Source organism: Plectropomus leopardus, chromosome 7 (genome assembly GCF_008729295.1).
Source record: "Plectropomus leopardus isolate mb chromosome 7, YSFRI_Pleo_2.0, whole genome shotgun sequence".
Classification (NCBI taxonomy): Eukaryota; Metazoa; Chordata; class Actinopteri; order Perciformes; family Serranidae; genus Plectropomus; species Plectropomus leopardus.
This window is the reverse complement of record NC_056469.1, coordinates 929,630-950,909: the sequence shown is the minus strand read 5'-3', so window position 1 is coordinate 950,909 and position 21,280 is coordinate 929,630. Positions and strand designations below refer to the sequence as shown.

The window sequence follows — 21,280 nt, the reverse complement described above, 5'->3', positions numbered from 1 at the left end:
TTTCTCTGTCCCTCCTCCCTGTCTTCCATATTTTGTTTTAAGTTACTGTGCTTAGTGTAAATGCAGTGGAGTATAAATGAAAGTTGACAGAAATATAAAAACTCAAGTGAAGTACAGATACTCCCAAAAATAACCAAGTTATTTCATGAAGTATTACACCACTGCTTTAAAAGTCAGTACTTGATTTTTTATACTTAAGTACAATAGTAGTAACAGATACTTAAAGAAGTTTGCTCAAGTAATATTCTAATAGGTGTCTTGAACTTCTACCAAAGTCATTTTATGGTGAAAAATCTGTACTTTTACTTAAGTATAACTTTCAGGTACTTCATGCACCGCTGGTTATTGTGTACACATGTCACTTCAGACAGGATGCCACAGGCTCAGCAGTGACAACGGGTGTCTGTGAGAGCCTTCTGGCAGCTGCATCATGGTTTATGGTTTGATGTCTGTCGCCAACATTTTATTTAATCTGTGAATAAAGGTGGATTTATGGCTAGATATACTGTAACATTATGCTAACAATTTTATTAACTAGCTTTAGCTCTATAAGTGTTAAAAAGCATCACTAATAAAAGGTACAAGCACTTTCAGGCTCACAGTGCCAAATGTGTCTATTTGCTTCCACAGCAACACTGTTTGAGCGGGGTGTGGTGGGGCGGTTGTGGTGCAGGAGGTAGAGTGAGTCGTCCTTTAATAGGATGGTTGGCAGTTTGATCCCCAGATCCTCCAGTCAATGTGTGTGAATGGGTGAATGCGACTCATAGTGTGAAAGCGCTTTGAGTCATTGACAGCTAGAAAAGCACCATACAAGAGCAGGTTTATGTTCCATTGAAAAGAGTACAAGTTATATTCCTTTTTGACCAAAAATGATTCATGTAGATTGAAAACTGTGGGTTTGAGAGCAAGTTGAAGAGAATTTTTCAGAGCTCTGTACATTTTGACCAATGCACACTAATGTAAAAATCTGAAAAGGCCAGTTTTGTCAAGCTCCAAACAAGTTTGATTATTTAACAAAAAAGGGATTTGAAAGTTGAATAATACCCCAAATGTGTGAAAATGTATCTAAGTGAATGTATGAATGAGCAGATAGGAGGTATCATGATTCATGGGAGCAGTTTCAGGTAGGTTGGTTAGCACAGCAGGTGTTGTTGTTCAATCATATTCTGCATTTGAATGCAGTAGCACACTGGACTTGGGACGACTGCCACACACCAAAGGCAGACAGCCACACCTGCTGCCAAAATTCATCTTGCTGCATGACTGAGAATATTGTTTTGCTGATGGGTGTTGGAAGTTTTGGAGCAACTGGACCTCTTGTGCCAGAGAAGAGGAACAATATCTGTGAGTGTATTGTTGTGCTGCTTTTTAGTGCTGAGGGAACTAGCGGTGGCAGCATGACGAGTGACTGAAGATGTTAAGTGTAGTACCCCGGATACTACATCTGGGGTACTACATCTGGGGCACTACTTGGGCGACCGGCAGGTGCATCCTCAGGTAAATATCACAGCAGCAGTTGCAGAGGCCCAAAACCAATAAAGAGGTGAGGCACTTCCTTGGGCTGGCTGGCCACTACAGTGGTTTAACCTCCTGGACCTGACAAGACCCCTGAATGACCACATACAAAAGGCTGCCTCAGATCAGGTCCTGTGCCGGTACAGCGTTGCCACATGGCAACAACCCCATTTTAAGCCTTCTACACACAGATAATACATCCTAAGTTATGATGCAATGCATTAAAAAAGAGGTGGGGTTCTAAGTAAACCAATAGCAGTGTTTAAATTTGTCACATTACTTTCTATAGGCCATTCTGAAACCCTTTTCTGCAGACATCATCGACGGGAGGAGCCTCACCATTTGACGCCTAAAAATTCAACAAAAAAAGTGTTTTTTTGAAGTTTTTCAACGGGAAAAAAAATATACACTCAACAATAGGTTAGTTAAGTTCATTATCATGTAGTTTCTTGCACTGTAGTCGATCAATGAATAATAGAAAATGTTAAAAATGTGTACGTTGCCATATGGCAACACCGTACCATTATGGATTGCTAGCCTGGCATGTTGATAACATTTTGTATATAGGCCTACTTTGCAATTGCATTGGTGTACACTGATCTTCTATAGTCTCTAAACTATAATAATGCACTTTGTGAGTCCTTTCCACATTGCATATAATGATATTTGACACATCTTTCTTCCATTTACAGAATGAATGCAAAATTTTTTTATGGTACATCGCGGAAAAAGGCTGAACTAGCCCTCCCACTAGATGATAGTGAAGATGACAAAGAATTCAGTGACGAGGAAAATGAGCTGCTGGAAACACAGAGTGAGAGTGATGATGACAGTGAGACGGATGAAGATTATGAGCCAGAGAATGAGGACAGTGGGGACAGTGAGGACAGAGACAGTGAGGGCAATGGAGACAGTGAGGAGAGGGAGGACAGTGAGGATGAAAGTGAAGTGACAGGTATTACCAGTAAGAGAGTGTAAAATGGGTAACACTTTACTTGACGCCTGTTCAGGCTACTGGGGATTGTTTATACTATAACATGAGTTTTAAAATAAATGTTACATACAATTTTAAACAAAACTCTCATGTTTTCATTACTTTCCATTATGGTACGGTGTTGCCATATGGCAACGAACCCTAAAAACTACTAAAAAAATAATATTTTTTGAAAATGTCTCTTCATTATGTTTACTTGGTCTATTTTAAGACAAAAAAACACCCCAAACATTTTTTTACCAACTGGGATCATAGTGCGTACCATAGAGGGTTAATGTTTTGATTGATTTGAATTTGAATGTTGGACTTGGACTTTGAATTTTTTAAATATAAAATACTATTATCAGAGATAAAGAATACATGTAGATGCTATGATTATTACAGTACTACATGGTCGCATGGGCTAATACACTGAATTTCAATTAAGCTGTCTCTAAAAAACCAAATATTAAACAACAAATGTTGGTGACTTGTGTGAAATGTGTTATAATTAACAAATAACTACGTTAACAGACCATACCCCAGCTGCTCAGTTAGTCTCTGTGAGTCCAATCGGCAGGCCGCAGGTGTGCTGATGAGGGGAAGACTCAGGAGGAGGTCAGACCGCACCTGGCTCTCCACTGCTTGCAGCTCCTGCTGCTCCTGTTTCACATCATGTTGGTGTGCGCGTGGCTTCTTTGGACTTTGTTTGGTGGGATATTGGGAGGCCCGCTTCAGCGCGCTACATGGTCGGAAGAAACAAATCCGGTAATAAGGCATCAGGGTGAAGAATCGCGCCCCGCATTCTACCACCTGCCTATGTACCAGCACGCTCCACGGCCACTTGTTGCACGAGAGCTGTTTCGGCCGGTTCCTTACAAAAGGCCGCTTCCCGCCGGATTGACAGAGCTCCTGTTACCGCCCGCGAGCCAGCACTACAATGTCCAAGGGACGGGTTCACGCGCTGTGGAAGTCTGGTGCGGTATCGATAAAATCGCTGTTCGCGTGGACCGCTTCCAGCTGCGCGGTTGGACCGTTCCATCATTGTTTCGACTGGGCTCGTGCGAAGCCAGCAAGATCAGCACGCGGTTCCTGTACTTTCACTATGGACTGACAGAGTGCGGCGGAGAGGCTCAGGTCAGTACAACACCATCAATCCCTCATGACAACGTCACAAACAGGGCCTGCCTCTCCCGCTATCTGTGGGATACACGTTATTCAAATACTGAGATGTGAAGGAGTAGGCCTGCAATGACTTTTAAAAAAGAATAATAAATTTGAACTAATTGTAATACACAGACTTGTCCCTTAAAGTTGATGGCTATACATAGCATACCCCTTAAAGTCCTGCTCAACCATTTGGTAGAGCATATTTTCATTCAACAGCCTACATCTTAAAGAGCACCTATTATACTTTTTGAGGTTTTCATTTTTCTTTGTTTTGTGTAGCATTTTTGTGCTTGTAAAGTAATAAAGCCAAAAGGGAGCTCTCTCTCCCTTATAAGACTCGTTTGAGTTACATTATTTACTTCTGTAAATTAGTGATATCACAATGTAACAACTAGAATGGACATAGAGAGCCAGCTGACCAATCAAAGCAGATCCTCAGGAGGTGGGACATAAGGTCAGACAGATTGTTACAGACAGCGGTGCTGCAGCAGTATGACACACAATGTTTGTTTTTTTTTTTTAACATTCAAACATGTCAGCCTATCCTAGTAAACCCCCAAACTACAAATGATCTGGAAAACGAGGGTCTCTTTAATGAAAAATGAGTAAAATCAGCTTAATCTGTTTGAGCCATATCTACCACTCAATTTAGGTTTCTTATGCAAAAGAAAATCAATAGATGTCTGTAGGGCTGCAAAAACGAATTGATAAAATCGATTATAATCGATTATCAAATGTTTTGGCACAAATGAAATTAAGGTGAAAACCACATTACTCCTCCTGAATCTGAGGTTTGACTGTCTGGCGGACCCTCCTCTCAAGTACCGCTGAATAGACCTTACCAGAGAGGCTGAGGAGTGTGATCCCCCTGTAGTTGGAACACACCCTCCAGTCCCTCTTCTTAAAAAGAGGGACTACCACCCTGGTCTGCCAGTCCAGAGGCACTGCCCCCGATGTCCACGCAATGTTGCAGTCGTGTCAACCATGACAGCCCTACAACATCCAGGGCCCTAAGGAACTCCGGGCGGATCTCATCCACCGCCAGGGTTTTGTAGTTATTTATTATTTAATATTATTTTGACAGCTCAGGGATGTTCAAGCAACCCCGTTTATGCAGTGCACTTTTTGCACTGTTTTCAATGATGATCTGTTTTTGAGCAAAGTGATGGGAGAAAAAAAGCTTATTTTATTATTATTATTTCAATTTTTTTTTAAATCCGATGAATCAATTAATTGAAAAAATAATCTACTGATTGAGTTAGTTAGTTGCAGCCCTAGATGTCTGCATGTTCAGTTGGCCTCTTACAGGAAATTGGTAACAAGAAAAATCCCACCATTATATATATATATATATATATATATATATATATATATATATTTCACCATAACATGCCATGAACACATACAGTGCTACTTGAAAGTTTGTGAACCCTCCAGACATGGTCACTGTTTTTGTAAAAAACAATAAAACAACATTATTAAACATACATTCAAATCCTAATTTGTAAAGTACACCTTTCAAATAAAGGGGACACATGCAAAAAGAGATATATTTTCATTACTTAATTAAACAAAAGTTGTTTATTTCACAAAAACTGAAGATTAAACGTGTGCAAAAGTATGTGAACCCTTTTAGTTAGTAGCTTGTGCCTCCTCCTTTTGCAGCCATTACTTTAACCAAATGTCTGTTACCTGCCTGACTTCACCAATGCAGCAGATGCCGGTCACTGTGACCTTGCATCTGTCTCATTTTTGTGAACACAGTATCTGAAGATGGTTTTGAGGGAGTTTCCTCAAATTTGGCACAAATGTCTACTTGGACTCAAGAATGAACTGATTAGAATCTGATGGTCAAAGGCCAAGGTCACAGTGAACTCATTAAACATGTTTTGGGCCATAACTTAAGAACCTTGGGTGCCCACCTTGAATGTATAGATCTTCTTTGCTGCCAGGGGGGAGATGTGTATAAAGTATCCATTTTTTCACAGACATGGATTGAAGTGCAATTTGACTGGTTGCATGAAGGCATAGTTGTTACTTTTCAGGCAGTGAAAATCCAGACTTGGAAATGGTAAAATCTAGATTTTCAACTGATTTAAGTTTAGCTGGACTGAAAAATGAATTGATATGAAATCTCTCTTCATTCCTGTCTCAGGTTGTTGGTGGTCAGCTGGTGTATACCTATTCGCTGTGTTACACTCCACCTCAGCAGGGTTACGTCATCAGAGTTCTACCACTCAACCTTCTCATTCATTGCCACTACAACAGGTAATGTCAGTGCTTTCAGCAGAAGTGAGATAATAATCAAGATCATGTATGTAATGGCAGACTTTAGTTTCCAAAAATGTAATAAACTTTTTTTGATGGAATGATTGGAACACATGCTGCTTTTGTCACAAAATCATGTTTGTTCTTTTATTTATTAATGTTATCATATTATTGGTTAAATGTCCCTTAGCTATTTTTACCTACGTTTGTCACATTTGGTTTGCCATCCAGAACCTTCTGGCAAGCCACTGGTTGAATATTTGACTACTCCTTGACAGATTGGGTAAAGATCAGTTAAATTTGTTGGCTTTGTGACACGAGAATATATCTTTCGTACAGTCCAAATGTTCTGGATGTTCTTATTATAGCAGTTAGCCAGTCTGCTTATGCCTTGGAAGTGTGTGTTTAAAATATATGGCTGTCTTGCAATATAGATCTACCCATTTTAAACTACTTGAATTAAGTCATGGAGATAGAATAAAATGCTATGAAAAATTCTTTGGTAAATCTTTCAGAATTGTTTTTTTAGCTTTTGTTAGATTTTTTTTTGTATTTGTTTGAATTTCTATGCAGATATCTGTTTATAGAGATTAGCTGAAATGGTTGTAAATCATGGGGTTGAGTGTGTTCAATTCTGGATTCTACTATTCATATTTGATATTTATTGTCAGCTTGAAGTGTTGTCACAAATAATTTACCACTTTGAACCAGTGACCATCTGTTGTCTCTTTTGGGTTCAGTCTGCACGAAGAGGCTCCGCATGACTTATGCTGCTTATTTGTTGTGCTCAGTTTCCACTGTGTCTTTTGAGGGTCTCGTGACCTTATTTGTGAGTGATGTGCTGGAAAATTCTCATTGGTGTCATGTGAAAATCTTTTGTTCTGTCTCAGGTTTCATTACTCTTACCAAGTGGGTTTCAGACCTCAAGTTCAGCACACAACCTTTATGAAGAGCATCAGGAGTAAACTCAGCTACAGCCTCACTGTCTGCAATGGTAAAACATGTGCACTATCATCAAAAGTGTTGCCATTATTTGTGCAAGATGACATGTAACCTGTAAATATTCATGATCCATGATCTTGAACCGGAAGTTGTTCTCGTGCGCTATCTTGAAGGCCCATCCAAATCTCTTATTTATTCTCTGCGGAGTGAGGAACAGGGAGGGATTTCTAAGGAGCGATGAGTGAGAATACATGAGCACAGCCTGCACAGAGGTATTTATCAGCAGACATACTGATTTTTTTTTGAGTTACAGATTGACATGATACGACACAACATCACTGGGGCCATACTCACAAAGCTTCTGAGTCCAAAGAGTTGCTCCTAGTGATGAAAGAAAATTCTTAAAGTTGCAACATTTTCTATGAATTTCCCCCTGGTAAAGATAAAAGTTATTCACAGAGTGTCCTAGTCCTTAAGACAGCTCCTAAAACTAGGAGGACTTTTAACAGGTTTAAGAGTTTCTGAAGCAAAGGAGAAAATGACATAAAGACAAAGAGGAAGAAGAAATTCTCTAAATGCTGGATGACAGCGAGTTAATGGAATGCTGCAGATTAGCAGGTGCAGGGATGTTTGTGGTTGATCTCTTTAAAGATGCGCTCACATCTTCCACCCAACACAGTAACATCAGAAAAAAAGTGATCCAACACTAAAATATTTGGCAGTTGATGCAGTGATGCAGTTCATTTCATTTCCATGGGGTGTCCACACCTCACAGGTCACAAAAGGCATGACAACCAATTGCATTGCTAAAATAATGTGTCACACCTAGCAACAGGTTCAACCACAACACCTCAGTAAGGTAAAAGTTTCTGTCACTCTGTTGCACAGAGAATATTTCTAAATCACTCCTAAGCTAGGACTCCTTGCTAGAAATATTTGGGCTGAATCTGGGCCCTCTGAGAGGATGCTCTCAATGTTTGTGAATACAGCCTCCATTGTTGGTCTAAACACCAAGAGAAGCACGAACCACGAGAACCACGATTTTTCTCCATTGACTTTTATTATGGAAACCATTAAAGTCAGAGTGCCTGTCTTTCAGCAAGAAACACACGTAAATAATATAAAGGTTATATGCGCACAGTATAATACAAAATGCAGTTATTCATGTGCAGGTGTTTGTAAAACAGAGAGAAAATACATCTGGCAGTGGTAACTGTGTGCCCTTTAAAGTATTTGCACAATGCACATGTAGCGGACACAAACAGCTGTTAAAGCCCACTGACAGCGGATGTAGATGCTGCCATCATCAGAAACGGACAGTTTCATGTGAAGCTTCAGAGGAAACAGCAACTTGCTTCTCCAAACTTATGGGTCTTCTCTCTCCTCGCACGGTTTCACAAATGAGGGAAACATGGGTGCAATTTAAGAGATTTGGGATGCATTCAAAGAGTTGAAAGTTTACACTACTGTTTTCATCTGGTCGTCTGGTAGGCGTTACTGGTCACTGCACGCCAAAACAACCTGAAACAGTTTCTTCCCTCAGGCTGTCACTCTAATGAACTCTTAACGGTCACAGAGTGTCAGAATAATCAGTAATGCACATTTTGCGTTCTTTTTTAACTTACTTTTTAACTTATATTGTATATATTAGCTAAAATTGTTTAACTTGGGCGTATACATATGTACATTTAAATCTATAATTTCCTGTTCTTATCTGTTTTTTTATTTTATTTTATTTTATTTTTTTCATTAATGTTCAATTTTTACATTGAGAGCAAAGGTAACCGGAGTCAAATTCTTTGTTTGTGTAAGCACACTTGGCAAATAAAGCTGATTTCTGATTTCATGATACTGGAGTTTAACATGTAATATAATAATATAATACCTTGAAAAAATATCATTATTTAATACAATTTAAATATCATTATTTAATACAATTTTTGATACCATGATTGGAAAATTGACACTGAGGGCATAAAATCTTAAATTTACATTTGAAGATAAATATATCAAGGCTGTAACATGATGACAGCTTTTCTTTAGTCAGTAGGAGAAAAAAGCAGAATGACTGTAGAAAACAGAAGATGACTATTGAAAACTACATTGCTAATCTATTAAGTGGCCAGTAGATTTTATAATTCACCAATCACAGTGACGGGTTGGCAAAAAAGTTAATTTCCAACACTGTTTCTGATATTCAGGATCAATATGTATTGCTCATCTGTTTTTGACAACACTAGGTTATACTCTGCACTGAATAGTGATCTAGCCATCCTGCCAGGACTCAACACACACGCCTTGTCAGCACATTTCAACAACTTGTGGTTACAGTTTTCTTTGTCTAAATTCAGAAAAAATACATAATACACACACAATGTGGGTGCACGGTGATCTAAGATCTGTATGTATGAAAGTATAAATTCAGGTGTTTGTACAGCAAAATTCATGTTTGATAATGTACAGTAAAGACACAACACAAAAGCAAATTCAACTTAAGACAAGGAATGTGTCTTTGCCTTGAATGTGTGTGTATGTTTGTGTGTTAACAGCCCGGGGGGAACCCGTCCCTCCAGACCATTGCTTCTACTTGGGGGAGTCAGTGTATTTTGTGGCCCAGGCAGGAGCTCTGTTGGCTGGGGAAAAGCTTTATGTGGACTCATGCTATGCCACAAGCTCCAAAGACTCAAACAGCATGCCCAGACTAGATATCATTACTAACTATGGGTATGTCTCTAGTAAGAAAAGTCACACAAACAGTTTACAGTCATTTGTTTGTCACTGGAAATGTCTTGATGTGTGATTTGTTTTTTGATTGCAGCTGCATGACAGACAGCAGGAGGGAGGGCAGCAGCTCACACTTCCTGTCAGGAGGGGGCAGTGTGCTAAAGTTCTCTGTGGATGCATTTCTCTTCAGCGCTGTCTCACAAGTAAGACCATTTTCAAAATTACATTCTATAAAAACCTCGAAGCCCAGTGGTGGTGCTTTCCACACGTGACATGGGCAGCCGCCAAAATTGTGCCCAGAAAAAAGGTTCAAATAAGTCATCAAAGTCTGATTAATGCACGATGCATGAGTCATCAGCGGACCTTTTTCCACCCACCTATTAGCCACAAAGCCACTGAAACATATAGAGGAGTATACCTACTTCCTACTCTGTAACCCTTTAACCAGGTAGTACACCCACCTCATCAACTGTTCAATTCAATTTTATTTGTAAAGCCAATTATCACAAAATCACAGTTTGCCTCAGAGGGCTTTACAGAATACAACATCCCTCTGTCCTTAGGCCCTCACATCATCTAAGGAAAAACTTAATTAATACCAAAATACATAACCATAACTCATAATGCAAAATTATGACCCAGAAACATGAATTGGTATAAAGATGAAGTGGAGTAATGGGACTAAACTACGGCTATCAGGAACAATAAGTTTGCATTGAAAATTAGAGTTTTAAAACCTCGGAGCACCACCCATTACAAAAGAGAGTTGATAGCCCATTTTGCCTTATAAATTAATTTAGTCTCATAATTTGAAGTTTGCAACAGAGTTCTTTTTCCAGGTGTACAGGGACCTGACATTATACACACACACACATCACAAGATCAAGTCTTTATAAATGAAAGTTTTATTAAACTACTCACTACACATCAAAACTACTCCTAAAGGACTACAAATGAATGAGTTTAAGAATAAGAAGGGATAAATGATGACAGTGAATACAGCAAAGACACAAAGTGAATAAAATGACTAAATGAACAACAAACTCATAAATGAAGCAGCAATAAAATGAGGGGACGAAAACCAGTGAGGAACTGAATTAGATGTGACATCTGGACCAGATCAGGTGCACAAGCCCAAAGAGCCAAAAGACCCCGAAAGGCCCAAGTCCTTCAACTTCACTGGGGTTATAATTCCCATTATCACTTCTACTGTTTTAACTGTCTATATCTAATTTCTTCCTAAAGTGTTGATTAAGTTTACTACAGGGCTTCAAATCTTCTTCAATATTTGAAACCATGACGCTCTCCTCTGCTGATCGATACCGAACACATACGAGAAAATCAAATAATTATTTGGCAGATCATTAAGTAAGGAAAACAGTATTAATTACGTTTAACAAACAAATACAAATATGTGTGAAAATAAGTAAATGTAATACCACAGTGTCAAAACACTCTAATATAATTAAAGGTTGTTAAAGATCCTATTTGAGTAAAGGTATAACAAGTACTAGACATCATAATATAACAAAGTATGAAAGTACTTAATATGATCAAAGGTCTATCAACAAAACCTATAATTGGAAAATCACAATTCACAGGATTACATAGATTAATATAGCATCTGTACACAACAGTGTAAAGGAAGGATAATTAAGATACAGATAGAGGAGATGCATATCAAAATGCAACTCTGTACTAAGAGTCTGTCCATTCAGGGTGCAGCACACTGCTGGCAGGGGGTTACGGAAGGTCACACCCCTCCACACACACACACAGGCACAGCTTGTGTTTGTGAGTTTGGCCTCAAAATCGGCATGTATGCGAAGTTCCAGTTCTGAGACCTCCACACAACATTTCAAAGTACGTTTTACTTTGAATACAAAAATCAGTTAATGTGCTCCTCTCTTACAGTCTGTAGATGTGCGGGTATGTCACCTGTTGGTTGTGTAACAAAGACATAAATTGTCCATTTCTCCTGATGTCTCCTTGAGTCTTTGCAGGCGCTCAGTGTACAGCTCGTTGCCCCAAATGAGTCGTAAGTTAACTCAAACTGTTGGTCGGGCAATAAAATCTGTCGTAATTTAGTTCTGCTTACAAGAGTTGTGAGTTCAACAAGGCAGTTAGGTCCATTAGCTGACTCCGAGGTTCATCTAAGGAATCTCCTAAACAAGTTTCAGTTTTGGGGAGGCATTTAAATATCATCTTATCAAGAGTTGTCCTCATCATCCACTACAAGAGTGACTGAGGAGGGATCCGTCTTCCAGGACGGACAGACGTACAATGGATGTAATAAATAACAATTAGATTACAGTAATGACAAAGAGGAAAGAGAAAGAGAGAGGGGGAGAGATGTCCAGCAGTAATGGTAACGGTAGCATAACATATAACAATAGTTACAGACATAAAATTACTAAATGCACTCTATGATAGCATGTGATATTACGTGCAAATATTGTAGGTGTTGATAACAGTCCCATGCGTATATTAATAGTGGAGGCATGACGCATAATAATGGCAGGAGAAGGCCACGTCGAGCAGGATCACGGCATCTGCGCAACCAGGACCCACAACACAGGCACAGGCTCAGACAGGACCACAGCAACAGCACAACCAAGACCACGATCATGGCGGGTACAACAGGTACAGCATCAGTGCAGCTGCAACACAAGAACGGCCAAAGGCAGGGTCACAGCATCAGCACTACTGAGAGAAGTGTATGTGGAGAAAATAAAAATCTGTATTGTTATTCACTGTTAGCCAAATTCATAATTTAAACATTATCATCAGTATCGGCTCAGGATTTCAAAATTGGTGCATTAGTGAAAACTCTGAGTTATAAACTCTGAGATGAGGGAAACTCTTGGTGTTTAGTTTCAAAAGGAGAGGTAACTTAAACTCTGTCTCAGTAACCATGGTAACTGACTCTGTGAAGCTAATCTGCTTGCTGGCAGGTTTTCTTCAACAAACTCTGTCTCCTCCTTCTGACAGATTTATACGCTGCTTCATCTCCTCATTCATTTAGTCTAGATCAAAACACATCAGTAAGAAAAGATTTACTGAATGTCAGAATCAAATTTTGGCTAGATTATCATTTGTCCCTTAGAACTATCTAAAATCACCACAGTCTACATAGTATCAAGCCACCCTCACATAACCTCAGTTTAAATCACAAAAATTAAATGAATGGAGGCTTTGCCTTTTATTTACGTAGGCCTGTTGCCATGGTGAATCATAGGACTGGAACTTAGTTGAACTGACTCAGCTGTTCTGAAGCAAAAAACTTTTATTATCCATCTCAGACTCTAGGGTTAGGCTCAGAGTTTGTTAAAGTTGCTTTCTGGAATGGATCCCAGCTCTGTGGCGTTCTGTGTCACTGCAGTGTGAAGAGTGTGTACAGATGAATGGTGTTAGGCACACCAAGTGCCACCAGCTCCTGCAGCTCATCTCCCATAGGCCTGCAGAGGATGCTGGGAGTCTTCTGCTGGTTTACATGCCCCCAGTGTGTTTGCTGGACACCTTTTCTAATTTAGTGGATTCCAAACAAAGCAGGCTCTCTCATCACCTGCCAGCTTATTATGGCTTTTTTTAAACTGTTGTGTGTATCTTTGTGTAGGTGCTGTACCTCCACTGTTCTGTGTCAGTCGGGCTTGCCACCTCCTACACCTCAAAGTCCTGCAACTACAACAAAGCTGCTGGCAGGTAAGCAACATGTGTATTAAATGAACCGTCTTCACAAGTATAACACGGTTAAATGACAATGAAATGATAAAAATCATATGTAAGGAAAACACTACTAGAGAACATCTTGAGATGGAATCATGCCAGCTGCAATGTCCGTCTGCAACTTAAAATGTGTGTGGGCCAGGGGGATAAAAGAGGGTGGGGCATAGTCCTCTTCCCTACGTCCTACCCATTTACAACACCTGGAAGGTTTTGTGACTTTATCTTGAGGTTGTGATGCAATTTCATTGACAAAATCTTTTTTTACTTGAGCTCTGGGAATGCATGGTGGCCGTCATGGAGGCTCAAACTCGGAAATGACTGCGTATCAACAACACTTAAGTGTTTATAGTTAATTGAATGTCAATTTAGATTGGTTACTCCACAGCTCTCCATGCTTGTAATTTTTGTGAGTTTTGAGTTTTATTGTATTTAATTTGTTCTTAGAATATACCACCTTTCAAAATAGACTTTTGTGATTCAATATTTTCAGTCAACAGATAGAGGTGGGTCAACTTCTGGTTTTGCCGGTCTGGTCTGGTGTACAAGCTTAAACCAGTTTGATTTATGTGAACTGGCTAAACCTGTATTTGTCATTTTTTTCATATTCTGGCAACTTTAAATGTAGCCTCAGTCACAGCACCTAATCCAACACAAATGTCATCGATAATAAGCAATATGGCAGTGTGATCAACGTAATATCATGTTTTGTAAACTTTCCTAAGGAGCACTTGTGTCCAATAGGTTTTGTTCAATATGCTGCCGAAGCGGCTGGTGTGGTAACATGAGAAAGATGGCATGTCAGCATAGGGGGGAACGCGGTGCACACTATGTTTACTTTTTAAGCTGATGAAAGGAGATGTGTCAGAGAGAGTTGGTCAATTAATATGACTAAAACGGTGTCAATATTACACAAAAATATCACATTTTGGATTTGAAGTCAAGGAAAGATCTGTCCTCACTGGCTGCAGGTGTGTGAGCTGGACTTTCGCTGGACGCCATGTTACTATATGTATCTGATGCTTGTTTTGAAAGCGTAGCAATGTACAAGGACCATCTGATTCATAAAGGTGAAATGAGAAATTATGTATATGAAACATCCTTAATTGATTACAAAAGTCCTAAACAAAGAGTCAGATGGCTGGAGGAAGATCATGAGGAAGCTAAAAGTTTCTGCTGAGGTAAATGACCATCACTACAAACAAGCTAGGCTAACATCACTTGCTGTTGGTTATATTGTGTTTAATTTCCAGTAAATATCACAATATAAAATGTGTGTTATGTGATTTAAAAAGTAACGTTACCAATGTAGGAAGATGGCTAGTAGGTGACTCCTGCTTCTTTTAAATGTTGGCATCTCCAGTGTGATCCTGAACACACAGCTGATAGCTACATGGCTTGTTTACATGAAGTAACAGGTGTATATTTAATGGATTCAGTGTGGACAGAGAGCTCTGGTTTGACATGATGCTATGTGATAGTGAGACACTCATTTTCTGTTGGGACATGAAGTAATTATGTTCCACTCAGGATTAACTGCTGAATCATGTGGCAAACCTGGATTCAAACCTGGATTCTCAACCTCAAATTCAGCCAATCCCAATGAATTCTGCACAACCTTGCAACTTTGCCCAATCACTGCAACTTTGAATCATTTCATTGTACAGCTACACAAAGTGTAATGATCCACTCAGCCTCTCTCTCTCTCTCTCTCTCTCTCTCTCTCTCTCTCTCTCTCTCTCTCTCTCTCTCTCTGTTTACATGATAAACACCGTGCTGGTGACAGAGTCACACACACACACACACACACACACACACACACACACACTGACAGGGTAACTGTTTGCAGAACATGGCTTATTTTATCCAACAGTTATTAACAGGTTTTAATGAGTTGAGCCATGTCTATGTCAATGTGAGCACCATCATAAAGCAAACATGTTGAGTCCCCCTGCAGCTCACTCCAAGTCGAGCCTTCCTGCCGCACAGAACAGATGAATTTTAACAACTTCCACACGTCAGCCACACAACATACCCTCAGTATTTCTAAATACCCTGGTATACTGTAATACTTTTTATATCGCCTAAACCTAATGCCATAGGCACGCAAAGACAGGAGCAACACTTGTAAAGGGACAATTTGGTCCGCCATTGTTATTGTTCATCTTGAAGTTGGCACTAGAATTGCTGGGTAAACAGAGATGTTTCAAGACGTATACAGTGACATGGCTCTCTAGACTATAGAAAAGCAAACTGGTTTCTAGAATGTTCGCAAGTTGAACCAACTGTAACCAGCACCAGCCCAGAGGTAGAACTAGGTTCATGCTGACGGAAAGGATACTGAATACAAGTGCTGACCCTGATAAAGCTAATCTGATACTCAGATTATCCGAGGGACAATGTTTTTAAGGTGTCTGGGTATCACCTTCACAATAACTTTACTTCCTGTGTTCAGCACTGAATTTGGGCAGTGTCAAACAAATAGACATGTAAACACCTAGAAGAGTCTTGTTTAGTCTGGCAGGACAGTCTTAAAACATATAGAAAGGCCCTCTGCCATGCCAGAGCAAACTACTACTCATTATTAATTGAGGAAAATAAAAACAATCCCAGGTTTCTTTTCAACACCGTAGCTAGGCTGACTCAGAGTCACAGCTCCATAGAGCCCTGTATTCCTTTAGCCCTCAGCAGCAATGACTTTATGAGTTTCTTTAATAATAAAATTATAAGAGATAAAATTCATTACCTCTTGCCCTCAACCGACCTGACCTTAGACACAGGTAACTTGGATATGGCAGTAAGTCCTGAAATTTATTTGGACCGTTTTTCCCACATTGACCTTCACCGACTCTCTACATTGATTTCTGCATCCAAGCCATCAACACGCCCATTAGAATCCATCCCAACAAGGCTACTTAAAGTCCGGGTAAAGTGAATTCAGAGATATGTTTCAAAACACATTCTAAATGTTGGAAACTGATTGTTGAAAACATGTTACAAAGACCCTTTACTATAGAGTACTGAATTTTGAAGTTAGAAGGTTGACTGTTTTTCACCATTTTCCTGTTTTAAGATTTTTTTGGGCGGGCCTAAAACCATAGCTCGATGATGCAATTAAGCTATACTAAACATAACCCCACCCCTGACAATGTAGCAGTATAAAAGCAAGAAGCCTCATTAGCATAGTCCCGTGATTGGGTGTTGCCTCTGCTCCTCCAGCGGACACGCCCCCAGCATTTCAGATCAGAGAATACTGTGCATTTTTTCATGATTTTGAAACCTTCTTTTACATACTTTGGTCATTTAGATTTGGTCAGGTGTTTAATAACACATCTTTTTGTGATGTGACAAACTCTACACGTTTTAATTATCACTTTACCTGCACTTTAATGAAGTTTTACATTTAACTGACAGCTCTTTGTTAGATAGAATCAATGTGTCTCTATTAACAGCTACCACAGTCCTTTAAAGTAGCTGTCATTAAACCCTTTCTAAAGAGGCCCAATCTCGATCCAGAGGATTAGCAAGAGATAGACCGATATCTAATCTCCCCTTTATTTCTAAAATCCTAGAAAGACTAGTTTATTTGAGGACTTTCAGTCAGGTTTCAGAGTTCATGATAGTACAGAGACGGCACTACTAAAAACTACTAATGACTTGTGAAGGACTGGTCTCTGTATGAATCCCATTAGATCTCAGTGCCGCATTCGACACCATTGACCATAATGGCCTTAAAGGAACGGCACTAAACTGGTTTAAATCATACTTATCAGATTGTTCCCAGTTTGTTCATATTATGATCAATCCTCCATGCATACTAAGGTCTGCTTCAAAGTGCCGCAAGGTTCTGTGCTTGGACCAATCCTTTTCACTTTATATATGCTTCCCCAAGTCAACATTATTAGAAATCACTCTGTAAATTTCGATTGTTATGCAGATGTTACGCAACTGTATCCATCTATGAAACCAGATTAAACTGATCAATTATCTAGACTACAAGCATGTCTTAAGGACATAAAAGCCTGGATGAGCCGCAATTTATTGATATTAAATTTAGACAAAACTCAAGTTATTGTTCTTGGCCCCAAACACCTCAGAAATTCCTTTTGCCATCTCTTGCTCCCTCCATCTGCAAACACTTATGTCTGTTTCTGCATTACGCTAACTCTGTTGCGCTCCGGAGCATTTGTGCTCCCTTGTTTCCTAGTTTTCACAGATCCTGGCTGCAATCTTGGCTGAACCTGATCGTGGTGATGACTCTGCTGATGCTGTGATCCTGCCTTTGGTCGTGCTTGTGCTGTGGCTGCACTGATACTGTACCTCCAGCTCGCTTTGATCGTGGTCTTGGATTTGCATACTGATGACAGTGTTTAAATTATGAATTTGGCTAACATTAAACAATACAGATTTTTTTTTTCTCCATATACTCTCCTCTCAGAAGGGCTGATGCTGTGACCTTGCCTTTGGCCGTGCTTGTGTTGCGGCTGCACTGATGCTGCACCTGTTGTACCCGCCTTGGTCGTGGTCTTGGTTGTGCTGTTGCTGTGGTCCTGTCTGAGCCTGTGCCTGTGTTGTGGGTCCTGGTTGCTCCAAAGCCATGATCCTGCATAATCCTTCTACTGCCACTATTATGCATCATTCCACCACTATCAATATATGCATGGGACTGTTATCAGCACACATAATATTTGCGCGTAAAATAACGTGCTGTCATAGAGTGCAGTTAGTAATTTTACGCATATCACTATTGTAATATGACATACTATTGTTAGTATCATTTCTGTGCATCTCCCCCCCTCTCTCCCTCTCTCTTCCCCTCTCTCTTTCTTTTTTGTCATTATTGTAATTTAATTGTTATTTACGACATCTATTGCACGTCTGTCCCGGAAGGGGGATCCCTCCTCAGCCACTCTTCCTGAGGTTTCTTCCAGTTTTTCTTTAGTCAATGGGATGGTCTAAAGACAGAGGGATGTCATATGCTGTAAAGCCCTCTGAGGCAAACTGTGTTTTGTGATAATGGGCTTTATCAATAAAATTGACTTGACACCTGGCAAAGTACTCAAAACCACCTCTGTGGTCTTCCCTGCTACTATTGGTGTGAAAAGGACCACACGTTACCATGACAACATAGGGACTGACAAGCTGAAATTAATACCAGCCCCACTGTACAACCAATAATGAAAAATCTCAGAAGGCAGTGTAATAATTGCATAGTGAAATGTGTGTATACCTTGAATGAAGTAAACTGTTTGCACTAATGGACTTGACTTCTCTGTTTATTCATGTATGTAGGTGGGAGGAGCTGGAAGCCCCACCCTCACTGTGCTCCTGCTGTGATTCCATGTGCACTGACACGCAGGACTGTAAGTTCTGAGATTGTTGTCAGTCTAAACTAATGAGTCTAAACCCAGCACAGCAGCTGGTAACTGAAGTTGAGTAAACACATCAGTTATAATACAGTTTGTAATAAAAGACTAACACTGATTAGTTGTGGATGATCTAAATATACATACAAATACATGATTTATCTGATGGTGATGGCATTGTAGTATAGAGAAATCTGTACTACATAATCTGGTTCAGCTACCTACAATTCACTGACCCACTTAAATAAAGATAGAAATATACCGTTATTGTTTAAAACCTGCGCCATCTCTGGTTTTGTATTTTCTAACTATTGGCCTTTTCTACTCAGCTGTCAAGCACATAGTCAGCAGTCCAGGCTGGCTCATTGGACAAGGGAGTAAAGACAAAGCAAGGATGACGGCGACATCTTATCAAGCAGAGGAGGGAAGAGAATGGATGGATCAAGAAAATGAGATGCAAGAAAGTATGGATAAACACCATGAAAAAGTCCAGACTCTTCCGCGGGAGAGAGATATTAGCCTTGAGGAGGAAGACGAATCAGCTAGTCCTGAGAAGACAACTGAGAAAAAAGAATGGAGGCACAGTGCTGCTGTCACCAAGCAGGGAAGGGGAGAAGAGGAGGATGCGACAGAGAAGGTAGATATGGAAAAGGCAGGCAGCCAGACTAAGGAATTAGCAACAGATGGCGTGATTATGTCAGACCAGACTGGAGCAGAGGAGGCCTGGGAGGAGGTCCCTCGTACCAAAAATGCTTCTGTGAGTGACTTGCCCAGTGACAACAGTAGCACTAATGCTTGGAGAGACGGCTCTGATACAGCCACTATTTCTGCAAGAAATTCCACTTTTGGTATTGATTATTATAACACAAGTAATTATGGTTCTAGTGAAAATTTTGCTAAAGCTGTTTTTACTGTCTCTAAACTTTGTCATAATGGTGATCAAATGAATTGTAGTGCCACCATAAATAGTGCTGGGTTTGATACTGCTATTGATGCAGAGAGCTTTACCCCTACTATTGTAAGCACTACTACTACTAGTTCAAGAGTCCATGCAAGTCTTCCTGGCAGGAGACATGAGAATTCTGGGACACATTCTGCCAGCACTAACTTTGAAATGGACTCTGTAGGTTTTCTTGATGTCAGCAAGTCAAGAAAAATCAGGCTAATGTCAGATATGTTGGACTCTCTCCGGTGGTCAAACCAGGTCAAGTCTGTCAATGAATCAGTCGACACCAAGTCTGATGGGACACAAGGGCAGGCAGGTGATTCTGTTACCCATAAAGTACAACATGAAGATGATGATTTGCTTCACAGTCTACAGATCCGAGGGTTAGGGTCACACCAGGTGGATAATCCAGCTGGGTTCAGGATCCCAGTCTTTGTAAACGGGTTACATGATGGTTCTGATTTTGATTCTGGATTTGAAGAAGGTGAAGCTTTTCGTCCAAGTCAGTTTACTGGAGCAGTGAAGATACAAGAGTTTTCTGATACCATCCCAACAAAGCACAGTGTCAGTTCTGCTTCTGTGAGCTCACAGGAAATGCATCTAGACAGTCCCAGTCACTCTGCGGTGGTTATCGTTACCTCTCACATGAAAGGCTCTGAGAGCAACCAGGTTTCTGGCAGCGAGTGGGTTGACGAGGTGCCAGGATGGGGTCTGCAGAGTTTAGGGTTTGTAGTGGAGCAGCCAACAGAGGAACTGAGAGAGCGAGTGATGGATGACTTCTATTAAGTTCATATTCATAATCTTGTTCTCAGAGGTGGTTTTCACAAACAATACTGCTGTGCAGTCTGATCCAGTCCAACAGCTCACCATACAATGATCTCTTTAATTACGGTTATCAAATGAAATGGAGTTGACAATATAATAGAAACACCTTTCCTAATAATGCAATTCAGCATAATGTCACCAAAATCACAGCCTCTGTATTGAAAAATGGAGTTTAAAACACATCTGAATCAGTCTCAACAGAAACAGAAAGAATATGCTGAGCTGCTGTATTGGATTACATTGGGTTGTTCACATGTTTGATAGTTGATATTTTAATACAGACGAGTGGCAGAAGGAGCTTTACAGGAAAGTGATGCTGAAGGGCATGGTGGAGTCTTGACTTGAATCCTTACACGTAGCATCAGCATGACGAAATGAGGCCATTCCTGGTTAGTAGTTAGTATCATCTGGCTTTTATCACAAAGAACCTCAGAGATATTGAAACCTTTCTGTTAATCTCAAGGCATTGTAACACCTGAACTGCTCACATGGAATATGGAGTACTGGTGGAGAATAACTAATATCTGCACAACCTATTGGCTTTATACATGATGATAAATAATAAACTCCTCTGAACAAGACCTCTTTTATCTTTGCCTTGTTTTCATTAATATAGCCAGTGTGTATATCCAGAGTATATGTTGGTGTTGATTCTCAGTAAATAAGGTCTTGGCAATTCTAAGTGATATATCACAGGCAACTAGACTTGCTTGAGTTTCTTGAAGATGTTTCAGCTCTCTTCCAAGTGGCTTCTTTAGTTCTTGAAGAAACTAAAGAAGCCTCTTGGATAAGAGATGAAATGTCTCAATCAAGTCCTGTTGCCTAGGA

General features: G+C 40.0%; 1 protein-coding gene across 1 annotated transcript; it reads left to right on the top strand.

The window, feature by feature from the left end:
* The first annotated feature begins 1,101 nt into the window (after positions 1-1,101).
* On the top strand, positions 1,102-21,021 carry LOC121945339. The gene is made up of 10 exons (XM_042489468.1): positions 1,102-1,124; positions 2,208-2,470; positions 3,069-3,625; positions 5,814-5,926; positions 6,817-6,920; positions 9,418-9,592; positions 9,687-9,795; positions 13,209-13,294; positions 18,608-18,678; positions 19,011-21,021. The coding sequence occupies exons 1-10, from the start codon at positions 1,102-1,104 to the stop codon at positions 20,411-20,413; spliced, it is 2,904 nt and encodes a 967-aa protein (XP_042345402.1). The 3' UTR covers positions 20,414-21,021.
* The last annotated feature ends 259 nt before the right edge of the window (positions 21,022-21,280 follow it).